We start from the raw sequence: 21,128 nt of genomic DNA, 5'->3' as shown, positions 1-21,128 counted from the left end.
ACATGCAGATTTTTTCCAACCAAACATGGATGAAAAATAGAATGTTTGCAGGATGTGAAACCCAAATATATGAAGGGCCAACTTTTCACATATGTGATTTCCACAGGGCCAACTGCGTGACTAGAGTATGCTCAAATTTTGGCATATATAGAGCCCTGGAACCAATCCTCCATCTACAGCAAGTGATGATTTTATATACGTTAAACATGTGCAGTTTTTGTTGGCTGTCAATTTTATTTCCATAAAGTTATAACAAACAAAAAGATAAAACCAACAACCAAAGAAAACTTTACTCCTAATTTTTAAGAAAACTTGATTGGGAAGTAATTTGGCCTAATTTATAAAATATTTTTATATAAGTATTTGAATTTTTTTATATTTATGTAGGTACATAGCAGGTGTATATATTTGTGGGACACATGAGATATTTTGATACAGGCATACAATGCATAATAATCACAGCAGAGTAAATGGCATGTCCACTATCTCAAGCTTTTATGCTTTATCTGTGTTATAAACAACCCAATTATACTCTTTTAGCTATTTTTAAATGTGCAATAAATTATTTTTGACAATCCTTGTTGTGCTATCAAATACTAGATCTTATTCATTCCCCCTAACTATATTTTGTACCCATTAACCACTCCCCTTCCTCCCCATTCACTACTAAACTTGCCAGCCTCTGGTAACCATCAGTCTACTCTTTATCTCCATGAACTCAATGGTTTTAATTTATAGATCCCACAAATAAATGAGAATATGTAAAGTTGGTTTTTCTGTGCCTGGCTCATTCCACTTGACATAATGACCTCCAGTTCCATTTGTGTTTTTGAAATGACAGAATCTCACTGTTTTTTATGGCTGAGTAGTACTCCATTGTGTACATGTACCTCATTTTCTTCATCCATTTTTCTGTTGATGGACACTAGGTTGCTTCTAAATCTTGGCTATGGTAAATAGTGCCTCAATTAAACATGAGAGTGCAGATGTCTCTTCAACATGCTGTTTTCCTTTATCTTGGCTACGTATGTATCTGTGAGATTGTCGAATCATATGCTAGTTCTATTTCTAGTTTTTTGAAGAACCTCTAAACTGCTTTCCATAGTGTTGGTACTAATTTACATTCCTGCCAACAATATACAAGTCTTGTCTTTTCCTGATATCCTCACCAGCATCTGTTATTGTTTGTCTTTTGGATAAAAGCCATTTAAACTGGAATTAGATGATATCTCATTGTAGGTTTGATTTACATTTCTCTGATGATCAATGATGTTGAATATATTTTCACATACGTGTTTGCCATTTGCATTTCTTCTTTTGAAAATGTTGATTCCGATCTTTCGTCCATTTGTAAATCTGATACTTAGATTTTCTTTCTCACAGAGTTATTTGAGCTCATTACATATTCCAGTTATTAATCCCTTGTCAGATGAATAGTTTGCATTTTTTTCTCATTCTTTGGGTTGTCTCTTTGCTTTGTTGATTGTTTCTTTTGCTGCACAGATGCTTTTTAACTTGATGTAGTCCCATTTGTCCATTTTTGCTTTTGTTGCCTGTGCTTATGGGGTATTGCTTAACTAATTTTTGCCCAAACCAATGTCCTGGAGAGGTTGTCAAATGTTTTCTTTTAGTAGTTTATTAACTTGAAATCTTAGATTTAAGTTTTTAGTTCATTTTGATATAATTTTTGTATATAGTGAGAGATAGGAGTCTAGTTTTATTCTTCTTTATATGACTATCCAGTTTTCCTAAAATTATTTATTGAAAAGGCTGTCCTTTCCTCAGTACATATTCTTGTCACCTTTGTTGAAAATGAGTTTGCTGCAGATGTATGGATTTATTTCTGGGTTCTCTATTCTGTTAGATTGGTTTATGTCTGTTTTTACACCAGTACGATGCTTTTCTGGTTACTATAACTCCAGTACCATTTGAATTCAGGTAATGTTATACCTATAGTTTGGTTCTTTGTCTTCACGATAGCTTTGGCTACTCTAGGTCTTCTGTGATTTCATAAAAAATTTAAGATTCTTTTTCTTTGCTTAAGAAGAATGTCGTTGGTATTTACACTCGGATTATATTGACTCTGTGTATTTCTTTGAGTAGTGTGGATATTTTAACAATATTGATCCTTCCAAACCCTGAACATAAAAATTTTTCTATTTTATTGCATCCTCTGCAATTTCTTGCATTAATGTTTTATAGGTTTTATTGTAGAGATCTCTCACTTCTTTTGTGAAGTAAACTTTTATGTATTTTATTTCATTTGTAGCTATTGAAAATGGGATTAATTTCTTCATTTCTTTTTCAGATTGCTTACTGTTGGAGTATAAAAATGTTACTGACTTTTGTATGTTCATTTTATAACCTACAAGTTTACTGAATTGGTTTTATTAGTTCTACCAGTTTTTCGTTGGGGTCTTTAGGTTTTTCAAAATGTAAGATTTTATTATCTAAAAACATATATAATTTAACTTCTTCATTTCCACATTGGATGCCGTTTATGTCTTTCTCTTGTTTAACTGCTCTAACTGTGACTTACACTGCTATGTCAAATACCAGTGGTGAATTTTGGCATCCTTGTCTTCTTCCAAATCTTAGAGGAAATAATTTCACTTTGTCCCCAGTATACTAGCTGGGGATCAGTCATATACGGCTTGTGTTTTGTTAATTACATTTTTTTTCTATCCCTAGGTTTTTAGGGTTTTTATCATGAAGGGATGTTGAATTATATTAAATGCTTTTTTTCAACATCATTTTGAATAACCACAAGGTTTTTCCTTTATTCTTTTGATATACTATATCACATTGCTTGGGTTGCATGTGTTGAACCATCCTTGCATCCCAGGCATAATTCCCATTTGGACAGGATGAATATTCTTTTTAATGTGTTGTTGAATTCAGTTTGCTAGAATTTATTGAGGATTTTCATACCAATATTTATCAAGGATGTTGGCCTGCAGGTTTTTTTTTTTTTTTTCCCCTGTATTTTTGCCTGACTATGGTATCAGGGTAATACTGGCCTCACATAATGAGTTTAGACGTATTTCCTTCTTTTTCCGTTTCTTGTTTTTTTTTTGTTTTTTTTTTTTTTTTTGTCAAGTTTGTCAATGATCAGATGGTTGTAGATGTGTGGTGTTCTTTTTGAGGCCTCTGTTCGGTTCCATTGGTCTATATGTCTGCTTTGGTACCAGTAACATGCTGTTTTGGTTACTGTAACCTTGTAGTATAGTTTGAAGTCAGGTAGCATGATGCCTCCAACTTTGTTCTTTTTGCTTAGGATTGTCTTGGCTATGCGGGCTCTTTTTTGGTTCCATATGAACTTTAAAGTAGTTTTTTCCAATTCTGTGAAGAAAGTCATTGGTAGCTTGATGGGGATGGCATTGAATCTATACATTACCTTGGACAGTATGGCCATTTTCAGGATATTAATTCTTCCTATCCATGAGCATGAAATGTTCTTCTATATGTTTGTGTCCTCTTTTATTTCGTTGAGCAGTGATTTGTAGTTTTCCTTGAAGAAGTCCTTCGTGTCTCTTGTAAGTTTGATTCCTATGTATTTTATTCTCTTTGTAGCAATTTTGAATGGGAATTCATTCATGTTTTTCGGTTATTGGTGTATAGGAATGCCTGTGATTTTTGCACATTGATTTTGTATCCTGAGACTTTGCTGAAGTTGCTTTCAGGTTAAGGAGATTTGGGGCTGAGATGATGGGGTTTTCTAACTATACAATCATGTCATCTGCAAACAGGGACAATTTGACTTCCTCTTTTCCTAATTGTATACACTTTATTTCTTTCTCTTGCCTGATTGCCCTGGCCAGAACTTCCAACACTATGTTGAATAGGAATGGTGAGAGAGGGCATCCCTGCCTTGTGCCAGTTTTAAAAGGGAATGCTTCTAGTTTTTGCCCATTTAGTATGATATCAGCCTGAGTTTGTCATAAATAGCTCTTATTATTTTGAGATACGTTCCATCAATACCTAGTTTATTGAGAATTTTTAGCATGAAGGACTGTTGAGTTTTGTCCAAGGTGTTTGCTGCATCTATTGAGACAATCGTGTGGCAAATCTGACAAAAACAAGAAATGGGGAAAGGATTCCCTATTTAATAAATGCTGCTGGGAAAACTGGCTAGCCATATGTAGAAAGCTGAAACTGGATCCCTTCCTTACATTTTATACAAAAATTAATTCACGATGGATTAAAGACTTAAATGTTAGACTAAAATCATAAAAACCCTAGAAGAACACCTAGGTAATATAATTCAGGACATAGGCATGGGCAAGGACTTCATAACTAAAATACCAAAAGCAATGACAACAAAAGCCAAAATAGACAGATGGGATGTAGTTCAACTAAAGAGCTTCTGCACAGCAAAAAAACTACCATGAGAGTGAACACGCAACCTACAGAATGGGAGAAAATGTTTGCAATTTACACACCTGACAAAGGACTAATATCCATAATCTACAAGAACTTAAACAAATTTACAAGAAAAAAACAAACCACCGCGTCAAAAAGTGGGCAAAGGATATGAACAGACACTTCTTAAAAGAAGACATTCATGCAGCCAACAGACACATGAACACATGCTCATCATCACTGGTCATCAGAGAAATGCAAATCAAAACCACAATGAGATCCCATCTTACACTAGTTAGAATGGCGATCATTAAAAAGTCAGGACACAACAAATGCTGGAGAGGATGTGGAGAAATAGGAACACTTTTACACTGTTGGTGGGACCGTAAACTAGTTCAACCATTGTGGAAGACAGTATGGCAATTCCTCAAGAATCTAGAACTAGAAATACCATTTGACCTAGCCATCCCAATATTGGGTATATACCCAAAGGATTATAAATCATGCTACTACAAAAACATATGTACACACGATGTTTATTGCGGCACTATTCACAATAGCAAAGACTTGGAACCAACCCAAATGTCCATCAATGATAGACTGGATTAAGAAAATGTGGCACATATACACAATGGAATACTATGCAGCCATAAAAAAGATGAGGTCATGTCCTTTGCAGGGACATGGATGAAGCTGAAAACCATCATTCTCGGCAAACTATCACAAGGACAGAAAACCAAACACTGCATGTTCCCACTTATAGGTGGGAATTGAACAGTGAGAACACTTGGACACAGGGTAGGGAACATCACACACTGGGGACTAACCTGAGGTGGGGGCCTGAGGAAGGAATAGATAGCATTAGGAGAAACACTTAATGTAAATGATGAGTTAATGAGTGCAGTAAAACAACAAGGCACGTGTATACCTATGTAACAAACCTGCACTTTGTGCACATGTACCCTAGAACTTAAAGTATAACAAAATATATATGTGTGTATGTGTGTGTATATATATACACACGTATACGTGTGTGTGTATATATATATAATATATATTTTTTATATATATATATATTTCATCCTCTATTTTTTTGAAATAGTTTGACTATAGTTGGTTTGAATTATTTTTAGATTGGTAAAATTCAGCAGTGAAGTCATTGGTCTTGGGCTTTTCTTTTTTGGAACACCTTTTTATTACAACTGTAGTATTATTCATTATTATTCATCCATTCAGGTTTTGGATTTCTTCATGATCCCATCTTGGTGGGTTGAATGTGTCTGGGAATTTATTCATTTCTTCTAGGTTTTCCAATTTATTGGAATATATTTGCTCTTAGAGCCTGTAATGATTCTTTGAATTTCTCTGGTCTCAGTTGTAATATGTCATTTATCTTTGATTTTAATTATTTACTTCTCTTCCTTTTTTATTTAGCCTGGATACATGATTGTTGATTTTGTTAATCTTTTCAACAAACCATGTTTCTGTTTCAATGATCTTCTGTATTGTTTTTTCTTATTTCAATTTCATTTATTTCTGTTCTGATCTTTATTATTTTTTTTTCTTTTACTAACTTTGGGCTTAGTTTTCTCTTGCTTTTTCAGTGTCTTAAGATGTACTATTAGGTCGCTTCTTTGAAGTGTTTCTACTTTTTTGATGTAAGTGCTTATTGCTACAAGCTTTCCTTTTCCTATTGCTTTTCTGTATTCTGTAGGTTTTAGTAGGTTTCGTTAGTTTCAAGAACTGTTCTATTTTTCTTCTTAATTTATTCATTGACCCACTTATCATTCTGGAGCATATTGATTAATTTTGAAGTGTTTGTATAGTTTCTAAAATTCCTCATGTGTTTGCTAGTTTTATTCCATTATGGTCAAAGAACATACTTGATATTATTTCAATTGTTTAGATTTTCAAAACATGTTTTGTGGCCTAACACATGATCTACCCTTGAAAATGAGAAATAAGAATATGTGTTCTGCAGTCATTAGATAAAATCTTCTGTAAATATTGATTGTGTCCATTTGGTTTACAGTACAGATTAAAGTTCCAATGTTTATTTGTTGATTTTTTTCATCTAGATGATCTTTCCATTGCTGAAAGTGATATGTTGACGTCTCTAGCTATTATTGTATTAAGAGCTGTTTTCCTCTTTAGCTACAAAGACAAAAAAAAGAAAAAAATGCTTCGTATAAAGTACTCTATGATTGTATATATAGGTTGCTCAATTTACAAGTGTTCTATCTTCTTGCTGAATTGATCCCTTTATCATAATAAAGAAATAATTTTCTTTGTGTCTTCTTATATTTCTGTCTTGACATCTATTTTGTCTAAATATAGTTACTCTTGCTTTTTTGTTGTTGTTTTCACTAGCACAGAATACGTTTTTCCATGCCTTATTTTCCATCTCTTTATTTTATAGATGTAGTGTTTCCTGTACACAATAGGTTGTTTTATCTTTCTTTTTTTTATCCATTCAACCAGATTGTTGGGTCTTGTTTTTTTTTTTTTCTGGTTGTTTGTCTTCTTTTATTCCTTTCTTTCTTATTTGTTTAACCTCATTATCCACTCAAAACTAATTGCATAAAAATACAAACAAGCAAGCAAAGAGAAAACTAACAAAAACTCTACATTTTAACTTCTTCTGCTTGTTTTTTAACTTTCTGTTTTTCTGTTTATATCTTATTATTCTATGTCTTAAAACATTGTTATAGTTATTTTTAATTTTTTTTTAATCTTTCTAGTCAAGATACGAGTAGTTTACACACAATAATTACAGGGTTATAATATGTTATAATATTCTGTGTCTTTCTGGGTACTTACTATTGCTAGTGTGTTTTGTACCTTCAGATGATTTCTTATTGCTAATTAACATGTTTCCTTTACATTAAGTAACTCCCTTTAGCATTTCTTGTAGGTTAGGTCTGGTGTTGATGAAGTCTTTTGACTTTTGTTTGTCTATGTAAGTCTTTATTTTACCTTCAATTCTGAAGGATATTTCTACTGGATATACTATTTTAGAAGAAAAGTGATTTTTTGTTTGTTTGTTTGTTTAGCACTATAAATATGTCATGCCGCTCTCATCCTCAGATTTCTTAGATTTCCAGTGAGAAATCTGTTGCCAGGTGCATTTCAGCTCCTTTGTACGTTTTTTGTTTATTTTCTCTTGCCAATTTCAAGATGCTTTCTTTATGTGTCCTTGACCTTTGGAAGTTTGATTAGTAAATGCCTTGTTAGTCTTATTTGGGTTAAATCTGCTTTGTGTTCTATAAACTTTTTGTCCTTGAATATTAATATTTTTCTCTAAGTTTTAGAAGTTCTCTGTTATTATCTCTCTGAATAAACTTTCTACTCTCATATCTCTCTCTCCTCTTTAAGGCCAATAACTCTTTAATTTTCCCTTTTGAGGCAGTTTTCTAGATCTTGTAGACATCCTTCATTCATTTTTATTCTCTCTCTTTTTTGAGGGGGGCGGTGGTCTATTCTGTGTTTTCTCAAATAGCCTGTCTTCAGCCTAATTCTTTCTTCTGTTTAATCAATCCTGCTCTTAAGATACTCTAATGCATTCTTCAGTGTGCATTTTTTCAGCTCCAGAATTTCTGCTTGATTCCTTTTAGTTGTTTTAATCTCTTTGTTAAATTTATCTGATAGAATTCTGAATTCCTTCTCTGTGTTTTCTTGAGTTTCCTCAATATGTTACCAGGGAGTGTGGAGTCCTCGGTTCTTAGACTTACTTGGGAGAAGGAATTCAGCAAACAGACCACTTAGGCAAAATTAGAGAATTTACTGAAGAAAAGTAGAGAGCAGAGAGTTTATTTAGAGAGACAGTACACTCGAAGATGAAGCCGAGAAGGCTATTGAAAGTGAATGAGCCAGCAGCAGCCCTGAGAGTTCTGCATTGGGTTTCACTGATGCCAGATATTTTCTTGAAGTTTCTGCCTCTGTCTTAAGTCTCCATGTTTTTATTTGTCTACTTTTCCCACTTCTGCTTTAGTCCCTAACTAGTTCCCATCCCCGGGTGGTGGGATTCTCAGTGACTATTACTTGGTGTGCATGTGTGGGCCCGGTGTTGGATACCAATTCTACCCAATGGCTGCATTGCTCATTCCTGTCAACCCAGGAAGGTTGAATAGTGGTCAAATCTATACGTATTGTGCCTTCGTATCTCTTAAGAATTTCTCCTTTGCCCTCTTCTCTTCCTTATATTCTGACAGGTTAACTACAGAATAATTACTGGGCATCTTAACGGTGTTCTTTTCAGCATAGGTACTTCCCATCTTCTCTTATATCCGGCATGCATGTTTTAGGTGGTCTCTGGGATGTGAGATTTTCCAGACCTCCCTTTTCTCAGGGGCTCTCTCTCATGCTCATGTCTAGTTATCTGCCTACTCTAACAAAAACAGCTATTATGAATCCTCTGTTTGAAAGGTCACATAGCTCTGTCTTTCCAGAATTAGTACCTGGTGCCCTATTTAGTTCATTTGATGAAGTCATGTTTTCCTGATTAGTCTTAATACTTGAAGATGTTCATCAGTGTCTGGGCATTAAAGAGTTTGGTATTTATTGTAGTCTTTTCACTCTGTGCTTGTTTGACTCATCCTTCTTGGGAAGGCTTCCTAAGTATTTGAAGGAACATGTGTGTTGTAATCTTTGGTGTCTTTGGTCACTGAAGCCATATCTGCATAAGAGAATCCCAGGCTCAGTAATTATTGCTGTGGCTCTTGCAGACTCATAGAGGTACTGCTTTGGTGGTCTTGAGTGAGATCTGGGAGGCTTACCTGCATTACCAGGCAAAGGCTTTTGCTTTCTTTCTTTTCCCACTTTTCTTCAAGCAAACGGAGTCTGTCTCTCTATTCTGAGCTGCCTGCAGTTGGAGTAGGGGTGACACAAGCACCCCTGCGGCCCCCACCACAGGGACTGCACTGGTTGTCTCCCAAGGCCCACAATAACCACTGCTTTGCTATCATCTGTGTTCACTCAAGTTTGGAGGGCTCTAAAGTCAACATGTGGTGATTCTAGCCAGGCTTATATTCTTCTTTTCAGGGCAGTGAGTTTCCCCTGGTCCTGGGTGGGCCCAGAGATGTCACCCAGGATTCAAGACCTGAAGTCAGGAACCTTAGAAATCTATGTGGGTTCTCTACTATACTGAAGCTAAGCTGTCATCCAAACCACATGAAAAAATCCCTCTCATTCTCTCCTCCCACTTTCCTCAAGCAGAGGAGTCTTTCCCTGTAGTCATACCACTTCAGGTCCATGACAAGTACTGCCTAGCTACCGCCAATGTTCACTCAATGTCCAAGGGCTCTTTTGTCAGCTGCCAGGCCTGGGTCTCTCCCTTCAGGGAAATGGGCTTCCCTCTTTTCCCAGGCAGGTTTAGAAATGCTGTTCAAGAGCCAAGGCCCATAATTGGTATCCCAGGATTACTTTTGGTGCTCTACCCCACTGTGGTCAATCTGGTCCACCAGCTGCAAGATAAAGTCCCTCTGCTTTCTTCAAGCAGGATTCTCTCCTCATGACCACCACAGCTGGGAATGTGCTTGGTCACATCTGAAAGCAATATAGCTCTGAGTCTTATCCAAGGCCCACAGCAAGTACTCTTGCCTACCACTGCTGATAATTCAGGGTCCAGGGGCTCCTTTAGTCAGCAGGTGATGAGTCCTGCTGGAATTGGATTCTTCCCTTAAGGATAGTGGGTTCCCTTCTGGCCCAGGGTGTGTATGGAAATGTCATGCAGTAGCTAGGGCCTGAAGTTGGGGGCCTCAGGTCTTTGCCTTATCCTACCGTGGCCGAGCTGGAATCCAAGTTGCAAGACAAAATCCTCTTTAACCTCTCATCTCCTATTTTCAAGCAGAGGAAAGAGTCTCTCTCAGAGGTGCTGGTTGTGCTGTTGGTGGTTTGGAGAGAGGTGGCAGAAGTACACATTTGGCTACCCCAGTTGGTGTCTCTTTAGGTCACACCCCCCCACCCCCAAGTCCACTGGCTCTGAGCCCAGCAAAGCACCAGGACTTGTCCAAGAATTACAGTTCTTGTGGCCTACACTGGCTTTCAAGTTTATTTTAGACCCCAGAACACTGTAGCCCATGGTGGCAGAACTTGTTGGCATTTGACTTCTGACCACTGGGATGGGCAATTCCCCTCTGGCTCGGGTTAGTCTAAATGCTTTCTCCATGGGTGCCAGCTGAGTTCTATCCAATGTTGTTTTCCACTGTGACAGGGCAGCATTGAGTTCCAATGCAAAGTTTCATAATCACTACATTCACCTTCTCCAACACATAGATTCTCTCTTCTCACCATGTGGTTCCTGCAAGAGGATGAGAGAAGAGTGGTCCAGTCAATTCAAGACTGTCCTTTCTACCCTTTTCAGTGCCTCTTTTATTAATATGATGGTAAAATCAAGTACTGTGGTCACTCACCTGATTTTTCATTCTTATGAAGATGCTTTTATTGTGGATAGTTATTCAATCTGATGTTCCTGTGTGAGGAATGATCACTGTAGGCTTGTACTTGGACACCTTACTCCAACTCCCCTGCCACAAATCAAATTTTTTTAAATGTTAAACTCAGATATTTTATTAGCCTGGATTCTCCAGAGACACATAAAACATATGTAATTTTATTAAAAGGAATTGGTTATCAAGATTATGGAGGCCAGAAAGTTCCAAGCACTGCATTTGGCAAGCTGAAGGTACAGGAGAACTATGGTATAGTTTCAGTGTGAGTCCAAAATACTGAAATGCTAGAGAGTATGTCGTATTGAGTTCCAGATTGAGTCTGAGTCCAAAGGCAGGAGAGGATTGATACATTGGCTTGCAGATAGGCAAAGAGAGTAAATTCTCTCTTACTCAGCTTTTTATTTTGTACTCAGGACTTTAAAGGATTGTTTAAAGACTAGTCACCCCTACTGAGGTGTGCAATCTACTTTACTAAGTCTATCCATTCAAATTTTTCTTTCTTCTATTCCTCACAGACCCATCCAGAATAATGTTTAACCAGATATCTGGACACTCTATGGCCCTATCTGGACACACAAAGTTAACTATCACAAATATACCAGTTGTCAACTTGGTATGCATATGCATCTTCTTCAACCATACATAGTCCCCCCACAAAAAAAAATAAATAAATAAAGGAAGGAAGGAAGGAAGGAAGGACAGCAAGAAGGTCATAAATCCACCTAATATGACATAACTATTTTGCATAAAACCAAAAACACACTGACTCCTTTCCGAGAAGAGAAGGTAAAGACCTTTAGTAATGCATACTTTCTTCCTTGGTATCTCATAGGTTGCATGCTATAATGATAAATTAATAATGAAATATTTTAAGGTAAAGTTAATATGTTTTATGTTACATGATAAGGGGATAAGAGAATGAAGAGAACAAAGATTTGAAATATACACACATATTCATGACAAAATAAGGAGGAAATATTCATCACAATTATGTCTTTATTTTTCTAACTGGTCATATGGTTATAGTTGGTACTTTTTACATGATCCATTTTATATTTTGTTTACATTCAGCAAACACCTCAGCAGGACATGGTTTTTCATCTGGTGGAGTTACTGAACCCTTCATTCCTGAAGGATTTGTATCATTAGTAGTCCTGAAGGGATTGGGTTGTTGTAATTTTCATTGACTTTAAATACAGAGTATGGGAACACTAAGATATGATCTGAAGGAACCCCTGTATGCCAGACACACTCTTCCTTATCTCCATTGTGGACTAGCTGCTGCATTTCCCCTCAGTCATCAAGTTTAATCTCTGCAGCCAGCACAGTAACTCTCTTCTTTCCCTGTTGACTTAGATGCATGAGGAGCCCAAAGTGTCTAGGTAGCATTATTTACTTCCAGTTCAAAAAAATTGTTGATGTATCTTTCAGTATCAGCTTTCCTATCTTTGGAGGTAAGACCTCTAACCCGGCAGAGCACAAGAATGTGCAAAGAGTAAGCAAAATTTTCTAGTGGGTCATTACAGATAATAACACATGATGTCACTCTTATTTCTAGGTCTTGATTCCTAAACCTGTGAATCCCAGCTACAGGAAAAACAGCACAATATATTAGGCGTTAATTCAAAGCATATACAACCTTCTAGGGAACCTTGGCCCAACTCTGCAAGGTATTGCCAACCAGTTGGCAAAGAAACTAAATTTTAATAGGCCTTTCCATCATTCTATTAAATCGGCTGCCACAGAGTGATGAAGATCATGGTGGGGTCAGAAACTCCACGAGCATGAGCCCATTTATGCTTTTTTTTTTTTTTTTTTGGCTGTGAAATGAGCTCCTTTGTCAGAAGCAATGCTGTTTGGAATATCAGGAGGCATTCTGCAAATTCTGCAAGTGCAAGTATGGTAGTTTTGGCAGAGGTATTGCCTTCAGGGAAGGCAAATCTATATCCAGTGTAAGTGCCTATTTAGTATTTACTAAGGACAAAACATTATCTCTTCCAAAATGGAAGTCAACCAATGTAATTATCTTGCCGTGATGTAGCTGGCTGATCATTTGGGGGATGGTGTCATATTGAAGGATCAGTGTTGGTTTCTATGGCTGAGAGCTTCAGCATTCAGCAGTGGCTGTAGTGAGATTGGCCTTGGTGAATGGAAGTTCATATTGCTAATCCCAAGCATAACTTCCATCCCAGCCATCATAGCCACTTTATTCATAAGCTCACCAGCTGATGACAGAAGTGACTGGGCAAAGAGACTGGCTGGTATTCATAGAACAGGCTATCCTGTCCACTTCATTATTAAACTGCTGGTATGTTGAGTTTATCATTTGGTAAAAATGAACAAGGATGTTCACATTTTTGCCCATTCAGATTGATCTGTCCACATACCACTTCCCCTAATTTCCTCATCACCAATTTTTCAACCATGCTCTTCCCAAGGTCCTAGTCATAGAACCATACCATTAGTCACAGCCTGTGAATTGGTACACAGTTGCACAGGTGGCCATTACTCCTTCCAAGCAAAGTGAAAAACCAGGAGCATTGCTCAAATTCTGCCACTAGCAAGGTTTCCCTTCATCATTTCTATTCATAAATGTTATAGAAAAGGGCTATATGCTATAGCTGTCCACATTCAGTTGGTACCAGCATATTTTGCAGCACCATCTGCAAAACAGGCCTGAACCTTCTTTTATTTAGTAAAACTAATCACAGGGAATTATCTATGAGGCCACAGAGGAAGTCTGAGAGAGAGAAGTCTGAGAGAGAAGGAGTGGGGACCGTGGAAATTTGTGCTACTTCTTCATGTAACTTATTTGTGCCTTCAAGGCCTACTGAGGCCATGTCACCTATATACAACATCCATTTGATGATGGAACTCTGTAGTGCATGTCCAACTTTATGACTTGGTAAGTCAGGTAATAGTACACTCACTCAGATCACATGGTAAATTGGTAGACAATAGTTAAATGTTCAGAGTTTAAGGCTCAGTAGCAGACCAAGACTGCCTCTCAAAGAGAACGCAGTTACCTGTTGACAATAGCAAGGTTTTTTGTTTTTGTTTTTTGTTTTTGTTGTTTGTTTTTGTTTGTTTGTTTGTTTGTTTGTTTTCCCCCAGAACTCTATCTATGAGAGGGTCCTATCTTCAAAGGATTGGATGAGACACACACATATAGAGAAGGTCAATCTGTTGTATTTAGACTACTGATTCAAATATTAATTTCATCCAAAAACATCCTCACAAATATACCCAGAATATTGTTTCACTGAATATCTCTGCATCCCACGGCCCAATCAAGCTGACACATAAAATTAACCATCACAGATTTATTTAAATTTTTTAGTTTGTCCTGTATGTACATGTTTAATTTCTCAAATTTCTAAAAACAAACAAAAAAATCCTGCATTAAGGCAAAACTAAAATAATACTGTTGAAAAATAATAGTATGTTTAAAAAGCAATATAATTGGGCTTCTAATACATAACATTCTCTACTTATCCACCTTTTTCATCTTTTGCTATTTGTTTCCTTTCATCAAATTATGTATTTTTTCTTTCTATCCTCTTAAAATAAGATGACTAGTAATGCAAAGATAAAGGTACAAAAATATTAATTATAAATAGTTTGAAAAAAACATTTCAAAAAGATAGTTGTTAACAGTATCGTTAACACATAGAGATTTATAAGATGTAACTCATGTTAAAAAGGCAAGTTTTATTTATGATCTGACTTTTCTAATTGTATTTATGTGAAAAGCTAGTGTGAAAAAAGAGGAAGTATTTATGGTCTTCAAGAAATATATGTTGGATGATTTAATAGAAGAATATCAGTCTTTCCCTTATGTATTTTATACCTTAGTGGGCATGGTAAACAATTACATCAAATGTGATGAGTATCATGATGGGGAATGAAGTATGTTATCTAAGTCAAGAGCAGGCTCATCCATCCTAATCTAGTGAGTCTGGAAAGGCCTCCCTAAGGAGGAAATTGAAAATGAGATATGGCAAACATTTAGAGGAAAACACAAAAAGAAGGGAAAGGAGGGAAACAGATGCAAACATCAGGCTTGAAAGCTAGGACAGGCCTTCTGAGACATAAAGACAAAACAAAACAATTGCTATGTATAGAGTGTATGGCAAGAGGGAAAAGAGGCAGAGATGCCTCTGGGATTCAGGGCCAGATTATCCAGGATGTATAAATAAGGTCATAGAATTCAAGGAATTACAATAACAATAAAAGTAAAGATTTTAAAAAATTATACTTTTTAATAAAATAGATTTAAAAACAAGCAAGCCACATGGCCAATATAACACTGAAATACACATGACGCTAACCCTGGTTTTTATGACTTCAGCTTTATAGTTTGTAAATGCTGTGACTTGAAGATTTTTAACCTAGATTCTAATATGACTACATTTGTGATGTGGAAAAATCACCCCTTTGGTATGAAAAATTGCTTGGAGTAGAGCAAGAGCGGAGGCAGCATGATTAGAAGATTGCTCTGGTGGTCCAGAGAAGATAAGATGAAGGAAAAGATATGAAGACAGATGTCTTGAGAAGATATTTCAGAGATAGGAAGGCTACATGTGATAATTATTTTGATGCTGAGCTTGCAAAGGAGGTGTAAAACATGAAACATCTCTAATTTTGGCTATGTTTAAAAAACAGAATTTAAATAGTCAAATAATTCAAAGATAAAATGGAGTGCTCAAGAAATAGGTGAGGGCAGGATGTAAATGGGAATTGTAAAGTATATGATGTAAGTCAACCCAGCAGGGATAAGCTAGTTAAAACTCCAGTTTAAAATTTACTCTCTTGGTAATTTTGATTATACAGTTTATTATCATTTATTATAATCACCATGGAGGGCAAAAGACCACTGAAGCTTATTACTCCTAAATAAATAAAATTTTGCATTCTTTGATCAATATCTCCCACCTCCATCCGCATCCTTGTAAACGTTCTTACCATAAAAACCAAAAGATAAGTATGTGAGGTGACGGATTTGTTAATTAGTTTGATTTAATTTATAACATAAGCATATATCAAAATATTATAATGTACCCATGATTTTATGATATAAACAATGACTATTTTCAATTAATTTTTAAAAATTTATAATTTCAGAATCGTGTTAGGATTGTAAAATCTTTAAGGTTGTTTTACAATTCATAATTTCTAGGAGTACATGGTCTGTTTTAAATATTCAATCATCAGTCTACTACATTAAGACATTATTTTTACAGATGGGCATTTATCAATGAAAAGAACACAATTTATGAAAAAAATACTATTTTTTCCTAATACATAGTACATATGGCCAGAGGACAAGCTGTGAGTTTTATATTACTTGAAATTTAAAAGGTACAAAAAATATAACATTTTCTAAACATGAGAACATGGTGGTTGAAAAAGTATTCTCCCAGAGTCACATAGAAAATAAGTAATTACAAATCTCTTTCTCTCTCTGATTAGTCTCTCTGAATACAGAGTCTGTGCTTCTACAGTGTTATACGGTAGTTCCCCCTTAATCATGGTTTCACTTTCTGAGATTTCGATTACCTGCAGTAAATAACAACAAGCTATTTTGAGAGAGAAAGATAGACCATTCACATAACTTTTGTTACAGTATATGGTTATAATTGTTCCATTTTATCATTAGTTATTGTTCATCTCTTATTGTGCCTAACTTATTAAACTTTACCATAGGAAGGTACATACAGGAAAAAATATAATATATACAGGGTTCAGTACTATCCACAGTTTCAGGGATCCACTTACAAAGATACTCTGTACTCAAGGGGAATAAAATCAGTTAAAACTTAAGGTAGCTATTCTAAACTTGTCATTAAAATAATTTCAGAGATTTCTCATATCATATCTTAGAACTTAGTCATTTTAAATGTAATCATCATTAATTAATATTTTACACTCAAGAGGTAGGTTAATGGATTTTTTTAATGCCCTACAGTTTTAAATCTTGGTAACATTTTATTCATAAATATCTTTGTTTTAACAGATACATATTAATTTTCACATTATTTGAAATCTAGTCCCTTATGATGTCTAAATATGACTGTTAAAAATTTTGAGTATAATAAGAACTGAAATATATAACTCCCTCTCCCTCCTACAGTGAAAGTCAAGGTAACCATTAAGATAATCATTGCAGAGCTGTTATATGGACACAAATTGATAGTGCCAAAATTATGTTTTATGTAATGATAATGTATATATTTACAGAACTCTTCTTTTCTACCTCTCTAAAGCTTCACACTGACCAAGATAAAGGAGATGGAAATTTAAAGTACATACTAACAGGAGATGGGGCTGGCAGTCTATTTGTTATAGATGAAAATACAGGAGACATTCATGCTGCAAAGAAACTAGACAGAGAAGAAAAATCTCTGTACATTCTTCGTGCCAAGGCTATAGACAGAAAAACTGGGCGGCAGGTGGAACCGGAATCAGAATTTATCATTAAAATTCATGATATCAATGACAATGAGCCAAAATTTACAAAAGACTTATACACTGCCAGTGTTCCTGAAATGTCTGGAGTCGGTAGGTATACTCTAATCCACATAAACTACTTTTTATTTGTTTGTTTGCTCAGGTAATCATTATTGACATGTGGTTATGATATGTGGCCTCTTTCAAAATAAGAGTTATAACTGGAAACTACTATTTAGCTTAAACTAACTCTTCTATTTTTATTTCTGTATATCTTAATTCTGCTATGTTGTAATTCATATAAAATATTATTATCGATAGCAGTTAATTCATTTTATTTCAATCAATACCCTCAACTCTACTCAATTGGCTTTCAAATGGCAGTCAAGTGGAATGTATATCTATCAGAAATCAAAAGAATAATTGTATCAGTAGTTTTGGACAATTTTGCTTGCATTATTTGAATAACAATTAATGCTCGCAATTGGCATATTTCTGTTGAAATGTTTTCTCATTTGATCTTTAAAGCCAATTTATGTGGTAGGCATGAGAAATAGAACTTTAAATCCCTATTCTGTTAATTAGAAACTCAAGATTCAGAAAGATTAAGCAACTGAATTAAGATCAAATAACTTGGCGGCATCATGACAAGATTACAAGTCTTTTTACGTTATTTTTGTGCACATTCCACTGCTGAACATTGGCTTATGCAAACTGAAAATAAGTTTCACTTCTTAAGGCTGCCCACCATTTTAGATGCCACTTGTCCAAAGTTTTATCTGTGTATGACTACATTTAACTCTATTAATATAAAAGGTTTAGATTTGTTAGTGAGACAATGAGAACTGATTCACATCATAAAAATATTTCTAAAATAACTGATACAAACTTAATTTATAAGATCTGCAACCAATTTCCCAAATTTGATGCAATTTAATTGAACACTATTTCAAAACCAGTTTTCAGTGTATGATTTTGACGTTCTTTTAACTAATATATGTTTCAGTCTAAAATAATTTATATACAAGGAGAAACAAACTTATTCACTTTTACTGAATGTTTAATACAAAATGTTAACTATGTCATTTAGCAGGAAGAACCAAGATTTTTTAAAAAACTTATTTATTCTCACCTCCAATGAAATCTCATCTAACGAGGAAAATACAGTTAAATAGAACTGAAATAGCCCTTTCAGGTATTCACTCTAATCAAACAAAAGAATTTATCAAATTAGACAAGAGTCCTGTGAAATCATAAAGCTCTAATACAAAACACGAGTGGATATGTTTCTTGTTATATTTTTCAGTACCTTAGTTGCATGGAAAGTACTAGATTGGTTTGTATAGGACAACCAGTGGGTTAATTTAGACACATATTATGCTTTTTGTTTTGTTTTGTTTTGTTTTTTAATGGGTTTATATGTGAGATTAAGGTGCATGTAAAATTATACTCATCAACTTCCTATTGATTATTATTTTAAAGTATTTCTGTTTTTTTTAGTATCTTTTGAAAAATATTATTGTTTCTCTTGTGTACATATCATTTTACCAGATATGTTGAAACTTTACAATACAAAACTTTCACTTGTCCTTTCTCAGAAAGATTTCACATACTTAGAAAAGTAAAATGTATAATTAAGATAATGGAAATATTTGAATATGAGAAAATTTAAGAATAATTGTTTTAAATGTGAATACGCAAAATATTTCAAAGACATACCCCATTTTTGTGAAAAAAAGCAAATATTTCCCTATCAGAGACTATTGATATTTAATCGCCCATAACCTGTATTTTCTCCTACATTATTTTCTGATACTTAATGAACTATTATATTTTACTCTGTGTATTGCTATTTGTCACGTGTGTACATAATTCAAATGTATTTTGTCTCATTTGAAATAGTAATACATCTAGGTTCTATTAATATTTGTTGAGTAACAATATCAGAACTGAAATAAACACACACACACACACATATATACACACATACATATATGTATTTTTTAAAATCCTTCACTGGTTCCATCACTCATAATAAAATATACAATATATAAGTTTATGCATGAAAGATGCTTTGTAGTTTATATTGTACAAAATCTCTTTCTGTAAGACAATCTATATTTTATTTACGTAAGCTTTAAAGTGTAAGCAGTATAACTTCGAATTAATGTAGGTTGCAAATACAAGGATTTGAGCCGTTGTCAGTTGCATTCGCTACATGTCTAGAATTCCCACGAAATGAGACAAATAATATAGTAGCAGGCAGATGTATGGCTAAGGCTGCAGCTTTTGGAACTAAAAAATAAAGATTTAAGAATACAGATAAATTTTAATCCTATTTGTAGAGGACAATTGTTATTCTTCATTACTAATACTAACATTATATTACTTGCTTCCGCTTTGGTTCACCTATAACTTTGTATGTACTTCCATTACTTAAATATAAATGTATAATATATTATATATAATATGCATTTGCAGAAAATACCAGACTTGGTTTAATTGCCTATTTTAATAAATAAATAAACATGAGCCCAAAATAATTAAACTGACTTGGTCAACTTACTACTAGCCTAATTTTAAAAAGAAAAAGAAAAGTTAATAGATGCAGAGTGTATTAGTCCATTTTCATGCTGCTGATAAAGTCATATCCGAGACTGGAAAGAAAAAGAGATTTAATGGAATTACAGTTCCACATGGCTGGGGAGGCCTCACAATTGTGGCAGAAGGCAAGGAGGAGCAAATCATGTCTTACATGGACAGCAGCAGGCAAAGAAAGAGAGCTTGTGCGTGGAAACTCCTCTTTTTAAAACCATGAGATGTCTTGAGACTCATTCACTATCCAGAGAAAGATGCAGAAAAGACCCGCCCCCATAATTCAGTCTCCTCCAATGGGGTTCCTCCCATGACACATGGGAATTGTGGGAGTTACAATTCAAGATGATATTTGGGTGAGAACATAGTCAAACCATATCACAGAGATAGCTGGACAATTTTAATGCCTTACTATTTTTCTCTGTTAAATAGTGATGTTTATTATTCAAAATCTAGTCTGGAAATCTTTTAATTTATTACATTGTGAGTAACTCCTCTAAATTAGTATCTTTGTTATTTATTACTTTAAATCAAATGCCCTTCTCATTCAAATTAAATCTAAATAAGAATATAAGGGGATAAACCCCTTGCATTTTAATACATACATATCTATATATAACTGTGTATATATATATATATATAAAACGATATATAACCACATATATCACTATATATAACCATATAAATATGTCTAAATAAAAAGTAGATGTATTTTACCTCCTAAACTTGTGTTGATCTTTTATTGTAACTCTCCTATCTTATTTAAAGGAGAATAAAAGACTAATTATAACTATTACGGGTGCGATTTCTTTTACTGCTATGTATCCAAATAAACCAATTTACATAGGAAAGCTAACAAGTATATTTAGGAACTCTGCCATGCCTTGTGTATCCCATATATTAACAGTTAAATCTGATGCATAATCAAAGAATTAAGAATACATCTATAAATAAAATAATACACAATGATTTAATTCTCAAATTATTTTCAGATACTACAAGATATTTTCATTTAAATCAAAGAGTTAAAGACTACAAGTATTAGCTTTGTTAAGAAATAGAGTCTTATGGAATAAGATAAGTTTTATTTATTATTGACCTACCCTTCTTTACAATGCTATTTTCTGGCCGGGCGCGGTGGCTCAAGCCTGTAATTCCAGCACTTTGGGAGGCCGAGACGGGCGGATCACGAGGTCAGGAGATCGAGACCATCCTGGCGAACACGGTGAAACCCCGTCTCTACTAAAAATACAAAAAAAAAAAAAAAATAGG

General features: G+C 34.6%; 1 protein-coding gene across 1 annotated transcript in view; it reads left to right on the top strand.

Moving 5' to 3' along the window:
• Positions 1–21,128, top strand: part of CDH9 (cadherin 9) — a 164,308-nt gene that overhangs the window by 105,850 nt on the left and 37,330 nt on the right. The window contains exon 3 of the mRNA XM_025388463.1: positions 17,078–17,372. Within this exon, the coding sequence (XP_025244248.1) occupies positions 17,078–17,372 (295 nt within the window). The remainder of the gene's footprint in view (positions 1–17,077; positions 17,373–21,128) is intronic.

The sequence above is a fragment of the Theropithecus gelada genome, chromosome 6 (genome assembly GCF_003255815.1).
Source record: "Theropithecus gelada isolate Dixy chromosome 6, Tgel_1.0, whole genome shotgun sequence".
NCBI classification, from domain to species: domain Eukaryota; kingdom Metazoa; phylum Chordata; class Mammalia; order Primates; family Cercopithecidae; genus Theropithecus; species Theropithecus gelada.
Note: the sequence above shows the minus strand (reverse complement) of the source record. Positions and strands in the feature narration are given on the sequence as shown.